This window comes from Pollachius pollachius (assembly GCF_949987615.1).
Source record: "Pollachius pollachius genome assembly, chromosome: 18".
NCBI classification, from domain to species: domain Eukaryota; kingdom Metazoa; phylum Chordata; class Actinopteri; order Gadiformes; family Gadidae; genus Pollachius; species Pollachius pollachius.
In genome coordinates, this window is record NC_136951.1 from 18511593 (window position 1) to 18524108 (window position 12516).

Consider the following 12516-nt stretch of genomic DNA (forward strand, 5'->3'; position numbering starts at 1 on the left):
ATATCTATTTTCCACCATTTTCTTTTCACCTCCCTCTCTTCATTCTTTTGCTCCATCATTCATCTCTCCCTCTCTCTCTCCCTCTCCCTCTCCCTCTCCCCTATCTCCTATCTCCCATCCCTGCTCTCTGTACATCCCTGGTGTCAGCGTACAGATACGGTCTGGATCCCAAGCACAAACAAAAAGCTATATTAACCGCCGGCCTTGGTGAAGCGGCAGAGTTTGTGCATCTCTTTCTCTGGGCGTGACAGACAGGAATGCTAATTCAGCTTTTAGTGGTTTTTGCCCCCTTCCTCCTCCTCCTCCTCCTCCTCTTCCTCTTACTGGGGAACCTATTACTCTGACACTGTCACGGTCCCCGACGAAGGGTCCTTGTTCCATTTTGGGCTGTTGTCTTTTCGACTTTCCCATGACATTTAGTGCCGAGGGTAAACAGCACACGGCCGGCGATACTTCTGGGAGAATGTCTTTATACTACCGTCGTTTTGTACTTGGTTCTATTGAGTACATATTATCAGCGTTAACACTGAACACCGACAGCATGAACTCATCAGCGAAGAAGCCAACGACCAACCAGCCATAATGAATCCAATTAAATAAACGGTTCTGAATGGGGAATGAGTAGCTTTTTTTTTTTAAGAGCGGCATTAAAAATAATGAAATTATATGTCCTGCACTCAAAGACCCTGTGAAAGCTGATTAGTGTTAGCATGTGCGCGCTAAGATATCCACACCTGCAGGCTGCCGTCCCACGTAACTGAAGTCAGCGTCCCACAGGGCTAGCTGGGTCGTCCGCAGATCCATGTGTTCGACATTCCTTGGAAGCAGGGGAGAAATCCGAGCGAAAGAATGAAAGGGAGCGGAAACTAGATGTCAGATTTAGCATTCCCAGGCAATGGGTTTCATTTCGGGAGTAAAATAAACTTTTACATTTACTGCTTATTATATTTAATACTTTTATGCCTCTGGTTTGGAAGTTAGCGCTGTTTCGTCGGCCCACTTGGCGCATCCTTACAGGCGTAATAAAAGCTCCTCACTGTTAGAATTTACTGTTTAGCTATTACGCAGATTAGCTTCCGCAGTCGTTACAGACGGTGGCGGCAAAAGAGGGGGTGAGGCGTTGGGGCGACTCTCATTATAAAACGATGAATCTCATCCTCCCTCTCTCCTCCTCTTCCTCCCCCAGCCTGGCGAAGAACGACGAAGACGAGGAGGAGGCGGCGAGGGAGAGGAGGCGCAGAGCGCGCCAAGACAGGATGAAGGGCAGAGACGGAGAGGAGCCCTGTGGACAGACGGACGGCGGGACCAACAGCCACAGGTAGCACGCGCGCACACAGCATGCACGCAACACACACACGGGCACACACACACACACACACACACACACACACACACACACACACACACACACACACACACACACACACACACACACACACACACACACACACACACACACTTGTGTACATACACAATTCCGTAGACCTTCATACACAATCTACTAGACAATAAACAATTGACATGCACGCATACAGTCACATGCACACACACACACACACGCAAACAAACATGCACACATGCACAAACACACGCGCGGGAATTCTTAAGTTCACGTACGCTCTCACATATGCACACACACATCCACAATTATTGCATAAACATATACATGCGGAACCCACTAGAACACATACAGGGATGCATGTACACACAGGGAACGAGACAAACGCACACACACGCATACACACATACAAATATATGTATGTGCATTCATGAATGCATGCAAACTCATGCCACTTACACGCACACATTTACATATACATACACCAACAAATGCACACATACAAGCACACACAGACACACACTCGCACACATACATGTGCGCCACTGCTGTGCGGCAAAACCGTTGTCATAGCAACAGAACCATGACACTCCTCGTTCCTGTCCTCTGTCATGATGAGAGAGAGGGCTTTTAGGTTGTGGTGCGGAGGAGTGGAGGTTATGTCCTCGCCTTGTGAGCCACACAGGAATTGCTAAAGGATAAGGATGGAGGAAAAAGACCTAGCGCCGGCTAGCCGCCATGGGACTAGACTTGTTGACAGTTACAACAATTCAATATATATTTACTTTTAAACGATGTTCAACAGACAGATGGACACATCAGGGAAGGGTAGATAACAGTGAGCTTTGATGTAGAAAAAAAGTGTTAGGGGGGGTCTTTGAGTAAAAGAAATTTACTAATTTGTTTCATCACCGTTTTTTAGCGGCGCTATCCTAGCTGTGCCTGGAAGGAATGAGTGGGTTGCCGTCCATAATCTAGTCTTCAAAGCCCTTTGAGACTGGAATTACGATTCAGGGCTTTACAGATGAAATTAACTTGACTCTCCTTCGCTTGGCTGCTCAAAAGTCCATATATTTTATGCATTTATAGTGTTAATAAATATAGATGGATGTCATAAAGATGAAGGTAAGGGATATGAGCATCTTGCTCAGGAATGCCAACTGGTAGTTAGGGCGGCAGCGGGTTCGCTGGTAACTGCAAGGTTGCTAGTTCAATTCCCGGCACCTCCTAGCTGAGTAGAGGTGCCCCTGAGCAAGACACCTCACCCTTACTGCTCCCGACGAGTTGGCTGTCGCCTTCGATGGCTTTGATTGATTGATTGATTGATTGATTGAAAACTTTATTGAACAACAATTAAAAGAAGTGTTCAAAAGGATTAAAAAAACACAATAAAGCCCGAAGGCTTGTTTCCATTGTGGTCCTTTAGAAGGAAAGGGAGGAACAACACAAACATGGAGGAGAAACACACAGCACATGGACCACGACGTTGAGGAAAAAAGGGGAATAAAATAAATAAAACAAGGGATAAGTTCCCAGACAGACAGGCAAAGTTAAAACAATCACGGTCAAGCGCTTTGGGTGGCCGCTGGTTAGAAAAAAGCGCGACATAAATGCAGTCCATTTACCATGAAGTCCATTTTAGTTCTGCAGACATTGGGGATGAAACCCACAACCTTGTTAGCTTGGACTCACCCACACTCAAACCAGTGCACTACCGTCAATGTTAATCTGACTTGTGTCTCATCTCTCTCTCTCTCCCAGCGTGACGGAGACGGTGTCTGTGAGCAGCTCCTACGGTGGGGGAGGAGGAGGAGGAGGAGGAGGAGGAGAAGGAGGCGACGAGGAGGAGCAGGCGCTGCTAGAGCGCATGGCCAAGAGGGAGGAGCGCCGGCAGAAGCGCATGAAGGAGGCGCTGGAGCGTCAGCAGGAGCTAGATGGCGCCGGGGCCGGGGCCGGGGCCCCTGGCCACGGCGGCAGCGGGGGTGGAGGCGACGCAGCGGGGAAGAACGATGAAGAGGCGGGGCAGCCCTCCTGGCGCCGGGGTCACCGTGACGACGGCGAGGAGGAGGAGGAGGAGGAGCAGCGGAAGCCGGTGATGTATGGCAGCAGCAGCAGAAGGAGGGAGGAAGAGGAGGAGGAGGAGAAGTATGAGGAAGAGGAGGTGGTGGAGGCGGAGGTGGAGCTTGGAGGAGAAGGGGAGGTGGAGCAGAGACGGGAGGAGGAGGAGGAGGAGGAGGAGGAGCCCAGGAGGTCTAACATCAGGGAACAGGTCAGTGAGACGAGAGCCCTACAGGATCAGGGTTGTACCACAGACGGCCAAATTATAACTTTAATAACATTTTGTATTTAATGTTGTCTTTTACTTTGATGTGAAAACCGTGCACCTCGATTCTTACAAAGACATTAAACTCTGAAAATATGTTTTTTTCTTTATTTCTCAAATATTCCCCGCCCTAATAGGAAATTGTGCACTTTTAGGACCAACATTACAATAACATGATGACTGTAAGATGACGCAACAATGCATGATGCTATTGCCAAAGCCCTACTGGGCCCTGCCCAGTGTACGTGCATTCCCTTGCGAAACCCTAGATCTGACTCACGCAACCCGTTTTGGCTTATTTTGTGATCCGTAGAATTCCACTGTGGAACAGGATCAGTTTAAAATGTCAGATCAGGTACAGTCATCGATTCCTTCCACATCCCTTTGAGTGATTTCCAAAGAAAAATAAATTAACTCAAGTCTCATCATTTTTGTCGAGACTCTTATTATGTTAATGTGTTACTGTCGTCTCCCCCCCCTCCTTCCCTTTCATAGGAAAATAACACAGACGAAACTCACTCTGCGTTCTGTGGAAATTTAAACTCAAATCAGGGGAGATCTCCTGATTCGCCGTCTCTGGGCGAAGCAGAGACGTGGGGAGAGGTAGTGGAGGGGGGAGGCAACACAGATAGTACTTTAGAAAGCAGTGTGAGTGATCTCAACCAAGAGGATAATGAGGTTTCAGAGATACTGTGCGGCACGAGCGCTGAAGCGACGGTAAGAAGGCTGGTTTGGTGTGCCGAGCACAGTGTGATACACAGAGCACTTTTTACAATCACACTGGGTAACTTCAATGTCTTCCACGCACAAGCTGCTTCGCTGGTAGGGGCTTTGCACTGTGGATCTTTGAAGCAACGGAGTTAACTCAACAATTTCCTTTTGGTATGATATTGGAAGAGCGTAGAAAGGGAAGGATGCAATTGAATGAATTGGAAAAGATGCAGGCCTGTTTGAAACTGGATGATGAAATGCAATTGTTTATTTGCATACAGTGTTATGGTATTACAGTATTTATACACAGTTAATGGACGTAGAACATAACACATAGTACATGTATTTATAAAGGATGTACACAAAAGAGGCAGATCAGCGTTCCAGTTTCCAGTCTTGGAATGTGTTTAAATTTTGTCTTAATGGCTGCACATCCGTCAGCTAAGAGCTATTTAAGAACCTCTTAGAGGGTAAAGACCTCAATCTCTGCCACTGTGGCAGTCATAAAGACGGCATCGGGGTGATATTAACAGAATTTACGGAATAATTGGAAACCTTTTCAGGAATCCCGCCAAAATTAGCTTGGTGTTCCGAAAATTAATCAAAGAGAAAAAAAAACGCCATTAAACAGCACAATATTTCACATTCTCTTCGCACCCAACTATTCCACTGATTAAAGAAATGGGAGTGGGGGGGGTCAAAAGAGACCGGGCCAGACATTGAAATTACCCAGACAACCCGTGTGGTCACAAAGTAGGTTTCTTGCGCAGTCGCTAACTAGCGGTAACCGTAGCCTGTGGTTTTCTTCGTTGCGGCTACGTCCGCGCGGTATGGGTTTTTAATAAGGTTTAATGCTACGTTTCACGGAGTGGTCACACGGCACCGCGTTCACCGTCACCGGCCGGCTTTTTCCGCCCGTCTCCCGGTCGACTTTATTTACTTTCCTCGTGTCCCGGGCTCCGCTCCACAGAACTGTCACTCCTCTCAACAGAAGGCGGGAAAAATTAAAGATGGGATTTTAACCGCGCGACGACCGCTAACAAAGCTAATTACGTCTTCACACTAACACATGGATTTGTGGGTTTGTAGACCTGCTAATAAAAAAATGAAAGAGTTTAGGTCGATATTTTTGTGTGGGTTAGTGTCTGCCAGCCGGTTGGACTTAAAGTAGTTTGGGGGGCTCGTGTCTTACCTCCACTGCCTTCAGTGTGCCTTGGCCGGTGGTGATTCAGTGGAGTGGACCCTGGGACACGGGATGTTCTTTTGGTGTTCCCCTTTGTATGGTGTGTCCTAGCCACTCTTCCTCGCCTCCTCTCCTCCTCTCCCTCTCCCACCGTCCCTTTCTTGGAAATATCACTCCTCAGAACGCGGTGATGTCAAGCGCATCCTGTTCGCATTTTTTATTTTTGGCTCGCTGCGTGTGTGTGTGTGTGTGTGTGTGTGTGTTGTGAGTTGCTTTGAATAAAAGCATCTGCCTAATGCCCTAAATGTGTGATGGGTGTGTGTGTCTAACCCTAAATGTGTGTGTGTGTGTGTGTGTGTGTGTGTGTGTATGTTTGTCTCTCCAGGTGAATGAGAGGGGCGGGGCCAGGCAGGACAGGGGGAGTCAGAACGGAGGCGTTCACGAGGAAGCTCCTCCCAAGCAACTAAGGAAACCCGAGAGGATCCCGAGGTAACACACACAGCAACACACAGTTGCACACACATATACACACACACGCATACACAGTCACACGCGCACACATGCACACAGTTACACACACACAGTCATACACATACATATACACACACACAAACACACCAACACACACACACACACTGTCACAAACACACATACACACACAGAGTCACACAATTACATCATGACCCATGCAGCACATACAAACAACACAACACTCAAGCCAAATTGCTCCCCTATGCCGTGCCGGGTTATAGACTGAATCATGGATCGCACAAAAAGGCCTTTGCGCTCCAACTGCCTTATTTTGTTGACAAAGACCATGGTCGACTAAGGAAGAAAAATCCTTCACTATGTGTTGGCTATTTTCCGATATATAAAAGGCGTCGCCGCTGCTTTTCAATTCCGAAAATAATAAAATAAACGCTATTCCATTATCCAATCCATTCAATCTCCACGAAAATGTGTTTTTACTCAACCTTTCAGTAAAGACGTGTACGGTGACCTCAACGTCTCCTCACACCTCCCTGTCACCAGAAGCAAACGGTGTATCAAAGTCCACCGAAAAGACATCTGAAACGATGCAGCTGATCGATGAAGCCCCGTTATCATATCCAGTCTGAACCTCCCCGTCTGGCTGGCTCTGTGCTGTCTGGAAGGGACGCACACTGAACACAACTGATTGGCTGAAACCCCGGAGTACCCGGAGTAGCCGGTCTCCCTCGGTCGGCTGCACACACACGCATGGCGGAGTTGTCAGCGCTCATTGATTTTTGTTTGCACGGCGCGTGATCCCGCTTTGATCGCAGTCAAGACATGATTGTGGGCCCGAGTCGCGGGGCTTTTTCGCCGGCGTGGCGGCACAAAAGCCGTCCGACGGTACGACGGCGTGTACACAAATCCCTTGTTTTCACAGTGTCTGGCCTTCTCCGGGTGCTGTCTGAAACGAGGGTCACTGACGGTTAGCCCCCTCCGTCCGCCAAACAGGGGTCAAGAAACCAAAGACTGCCTTTCTCTCTGCCTGCCGCTCCCTGTGTGTGTGTGTGTGTGTGTGTGTGTGTCAGTACAAGTATGTTTGAGTGCATGTGTGTTTTGGTGAGTGTGTGTGTGTGTGTGTGTGTGTGGGCAGTGCATGTGACTGGGTCTGTACATCTGTTTGTGACTGCGTATGTCTGTGTGGTCTAATGTGGGTGCACAGATGTGTGTGTGTGTGTGTGTGTGCCAGCATGTGTGTGTGTACGTGAGCCTTCTAAGTATGTCACATGCATTATACATCGCCAGTCCGTCTCATTTATCTGTACCGATTTGTGCTCCTCCTCCTCTCTCCACACACACACGCACGCGCACACACGCACACGCACACGCACACACACACACACACACCCTCCACCTCTACCTCCAGCCGCAGCTCCCTCCGTTCCCCGGAGGCGTCCGCGGTTGCCGCCGACAACCAGGACGAGGACGCCGACGCCCGCCTCGCCGAGCGCAAGCTGGAGGAGCTGACGCGTCGCCGCGACGACGCGGAGAGCAAGGAGTTGGAGCGCCTGCGGCAGAAGCAGCAGGAGGCGGACTCCCAGCTGGAGGGGCTGAGGAGCAAGAGGGAGGAGAGGAGGAGGGTCCTGGAGGAGGAGGAGAGGCAGAGGAAACAGGAGGAGGCCGACCGGAAGGCCAGGGAGGAGGTGAGTCAGAGCGAGGGGGGAGGAAGGAAGGAAGGAGGGAGGGAGGAGGGAGGGTGTAGGTTGAGCCCCCGTTACGATCTGTCTCTTTGTCTCTCTCTCTCTTGTCGTTGGTCTCTCTCTATCTCTCTTTATCACGTGTTTCTCTCTCTCTTATCGTTGGTCTCTCTCTATCTCTCTTTATCACGTGTTTCTCTCTCTCTTATCGTTGGTCTCTCTCTTTCTCTCTTTATCACGTGTTTTTCTCTCTCTTATCGCTGGTCTCTCTCTATCTCTCTTTATCACGTGTTTCTCTCTCTCTTATCGTTGGTCTCTCTCTATCTCTCTTTATCACTTGTTTCTCTCTCTCTTATCGTTGGTCTCTCTATCTCTCTTTATCACGTGTTTTTCTCTCTATCGTTGGTCTCTCTATCTCTCTTTATCACGTGTTTTTCTCTCTTATCGTTGGTCTCTCTCTATCTCTCTTTATCACGTGTTTCTCTCTCTCTTATCGTTGGTCTCTCTCTATCTCTCTTTATCACGTGTTTTTCTCTCTCTTATCGTTGGTCTCTCTCTATCTCTCTTCATCATGTGTTTCTCCGTCTCTTATCGTTGGTCTCTCTCTATCTCTCTTCATCACGTGTTTCCCTCTGTATCGTTTGCCTCTCACTCTTCTTTTGCGTGTATCTCCTTCGTTTCTCTTTATGTTTTGTCTCTCCGTCCTTTACCGATGTCTCCCTCTCTCCTCCCGTCCCTCTGACTCTGCCGTGGAGCGTCCTGTGCAACAAACCACCAATCAGAGCGCTGTGTGGTGAGCGGGAAACACCTGTGGGATGTTGGCAAGCTCCGAGCGGGGCCCTGGAAGGTTCTGGCGTTGTGTGATTTCCTGGTGTTTCGCCCGTCGACACCCCCCCCCCCCCCCCCCCCCCCCCCCCCCAACCATTAATCAACATGTCCGCCCCCGCCTCACCCCTACTGTGATGACTTCATCGGTACACATCGCCTCGAACATCGAGATAATTCCTGGGAGCTGTCTGCTAAACTGTCTGCCGCGCTGACAGTCTGTTTGCACCTCAAATTGCACCTTTTTCCACACACTTACGTAAACTGCGGGCGTACGCACACACTGATCGGGTTTGCCTCAACTTTGTGATACGCTCGCGTTGCCTTCTTCTTCATCTTCATCTTCATCTAAATCTTCTTCTCCTCCTCCTCCTCCTCCTCCTCTTCCTCCTCCTCCTCCTCCTTCCTCTCCTGCGTCTGTTAAATCCCGTGTGGGCTCGTCTTTGCCAGCCCCTCCGTACCCCTCTCTCTGCGTGGCTCTCGCTCTCCGCTTCCACTTGGTCGGTAACGAGGTCCTCATAATTAAAAGATGGCCTGGGCGTAGACACGTCCAGGCCAGGGAGCAGATACACACAGGTGCCAAGGAGACCGGTATCACAGTACGCACACGCACAGGAAGCGATTGGCAGGGTTGATGCGTACCTCTAATTAGGTTAGTTGAAAATCAACGTCAATAAAGCCTATAGCGTTCTCCCATTCAATTAGCCTTATAGTTTAAAATGTTTTTTTAACCATCATTAAAACTGCCATTTCGTTCACCCTTGATTCATGTTATGTTTCACATTCTACATTGTCTTTAGAAATAAAGGTCCTTATGATTCATTTTATTTATATTAATATACTTAATGTCAAATGCCAGGCCATTATTAAAGACGTCTACTTACCTGGCCGGAAATATATTGCTCCCTCAAAGTTAAGACCTAAACTATTACGCATTTCTTTCAGACGCCATGAATCAGAGCTGTCTTGAATGAAGCGTCCTTGGCAAACTCAAGCTTATTGTTGTGATTCTGCCTCGCCAAAAAAAAGAACCCAGTCACCATTGATGATTTCCATGCTGAGTATAGCTCTCTCTCTCTCTCTCTCTCTCTCTGTCTCTCTGTCTCTTTCTCTCTCCGTCTCTCTCTCTCTCCCTCTCTCTGTCTCTTTCTCTCTCCGTCTCTCTCTCTCTCTCTCCGTCTCTCTCTCTCCGTCTCTCTCTCTCTCTCTCTCTCTCTCTCTCCCACTCTGTCTCTGTCTGTCTGTCTGATCAGGAGGAGAAGAGGAGGATGAAGGAGGAGATAGAGAGAAGAAGAGCGGAGGCGGCCGAGAAGAGACAGAAGGGGGAGGAGGGGCTGGATGGAGAGGGGAAGCCGTTCAAGTGTGTGAGCCCTAGAGGCTCCTCCCTCAAGGTCAGTCCTCAAGGTCACCTCAAGGTCACCTCTTTCAAGGTCGCCTGGATCCTGTTGTTTGTCTGACGCTCAAAGTCTGCCATCTTCTTTTTTCGTTATACTATCAACCTGTAAGCGCACTGCTCTAGCCGCAAAGACTCAGAAAAGGGTTACAATACATTTAAGGTTGTATCGGCGATGTTGGCTGACGTCACTTCAGTTGGTATTTGAAGCGAGATCCCAAACAAACAGAGCCCGCTCGCCCCTCCCTTCCGTGCATCCAGTAAAAACTATCGCGAACGCAGCGGAAAAAACCCACCCCTTTTCGGTGATTGGTTGGAATACTAATTATTTTGGGTTTGAGTGGTTGGTAGTACCATTTGTTTTTGTGTACGATCTCGGAGCATAGGCTGCCTACGGAGACGCGTCTTGTTGACGGCCTGCTTATTGGGCGGGCAGCTAGCGGATCGTGAGGAAAGATCAGATGAATGTTTATGTTTCAGCCTAGAATCACTGTTCACTATTTAACCATTGAAGTTTTAAAACTGTTAACAACGCTTTGCTGCCACGCCAAAATTTATATGTATTTTTCTTTGTTTTTTACGTTTCTTATCTGCTCCTTTTAGAATGACTTTAGAATATCGCTCTTCACTTCTGCACAGGGCTTTTGAAAACGCTGTCCGGGGGCAAAGTCATCAACACATTTAGAGCCCCTCTCGTTTCTGTTACACTGACAAAGCCCACTCCAAACATCTCCAGGGAGACGGAGAGAGATGAAGAGGTGGTTGAACTGATGTCTATTCCTCACACCTCCTCCTCCTCTGAGTGCCATGTTATCGAGAGAGATTAAGGGCGAATAATTCATCTAAAGTGTCTCAGAGTGAGGGAGAAACTCAGAGGAACGTGTAATTAATACGTGGCTCTCAAACCGCCGCCATAACCCCTCTATGATTGGCCAACATTGCTCTCTCATTTATGTTTGTGTGTGTGCGTGTATGTTCATCTGTGCGTAAGGCAAATTCACACCAGACACACGCGCACGCAAGCAAATGTGCTGAAAAATTGTTATCCGAAACGACACGGAAAACTCCCCACTTAAAGTGAAAGCTGCTTCTCGCCGACGTAACGTATAATTAGGTTGAAAGTGAATAAATGTTTTCCAGCATTACTGAAAACTTGCTCCCATGTGTTGAGAAGAAGAATATTCTTTTTTTTTCTTTGCCACTGGATACAATTTATTTAGCGAAAGTTAGCAAGAATACCCATCTGTCTCTGCTCGGCGTGGCTTGGACCTTCAGGGCTTGACTAGGACAGTTTCCGAGCACTTAGCTCTTGTTTGTTTTCATTCTGTCGCTGTTTGTGTGTTTCGGTGATCAGCTAATCAAATCATCCATAATCAATAACCCTGCCCCCTAAAGCTACCCATGTCTGAGACACACCTCATCTTGTTCGTCATCTACACTGTAGGTACAACTGTTTGTGTGGTTGGGGTGTGTGTGTGTGCAGGCATGTGTGTGTGTGTGCTTTGATTGCGGTGATAAAGTCCTGCAGTTTCAAGGACTTTTATCTATGTGTCTCTAGGCCGTCTCTTGAGTGTTTAAGAAGCATTGAATAAAAGGTATTATTATAAGTATTATTAGCTATGGAACACAGTGTGACTTTTTCATAATGTGCCGTGTTGTAGAATCTGCTTCCTACCATGGCTTGTGAATACATCGCATACCATAGATAGACAGAATATATGAGTTATATGACATGGTTTTATTGATAACATTTTTGAAAACACTATCCATCATTAACAACAGATATGTCCAGGTCATTTTAAGCATCACACATTTCAACTTTTAAGACCTGATACAAACGTTTTTCCAAATTATTTATTGATTTATAAAAAATAAAAATGTAAGACATAATCATTACCCCAAAACCAATGCTGGTTTTGGGGGCATGGGAAGCCAGCATTCTCTTAAAGGGAAGGACCGAACAAACGTCACGTACACACAGGAAAAAGCGATTAGGCTCCGAGAGAAATACTGTGACCACAGTCGGAGGGTTTACAGCTCCTCAAAATGCCGCTGACAATAGGGAATTTCCTGCCCCGGAGTATTTCTGGCAAGTCCCACAGTTGGTAGCTGAATGCTAACAACCGGCCGTATCTGGCCCCTATTTTTATTTATTTATTTATTTTTTATTTACTTTGCCAAGTGTTTAAGGAGCGCTGCGACTGCTCTTCGCTTGGCCCTTATCGTTTGTCATTAACAAAATCGCCCAAAAAAAAACAAACTTCCCACAGCCGCTGCTCACACCCTATGCAGCCTTTAATGGGTGTGTTCTCTCATTGGGGATTTAATTTTCGCACTTTCATGTGTCTGTACTTGCATGCGTGCTTCGTCTTTCTATATTCCTGCATGCTCCTCTTATTTGCATTTGTGTGTGTGTGTGTGTGTGTGTGTGTGTGTGTGTGTGTGTGTGTGTGTGTGTGTGTGTGTGTGTGTGTGTGTGTGTGTGTGTGTGTGTGTGTGTGTGTGTGTGTGTGTGCGTGCGTGCGTGCGTGCGCGCGCGCGTGCATGCGTGCGTGTTTGTGTTGCGATCTAGCG

General features: G+C 47.8%; 1 protein-coding gene across 1 annotated transcript in view; it reads left to right on the plus strand.

Moving 5' to 3' along the window:
- Nucleotides 1-1145: 1145 nt before the first annotated feature.
- cald1a (caldesmon 1a) overlaps nucleotides 1146-12516 on the plus strand; it is a gene marked incomplete at its 5' end in the record, with an annotated part of 24412 nt that continues 13041 nt past the window's right edge. Inside the window, 5 exons of the mRNA XM_079755966.1 lie at nucleotides 1146-1318; nucleotides 3101-3608; nucleotides 5942-6045; nucleotides 7454-7730; nucleotides 9803-9940. Coding sequence (XP_079612092.1) covers nucleotides 1146-1318; nucleotides 3101-3608; nucleotides 5942-6045; nucleotides 7454-7730; nucleotides 9803-9940 — 1200 coding nt within the window. The remainder of the gene's footprint in view (nucleotides 1319-3100; nucleotides 3609-5941; nucleotides 6046-7453; nucleotides 7731-9802; nucleotides 9941-12516) is intronic.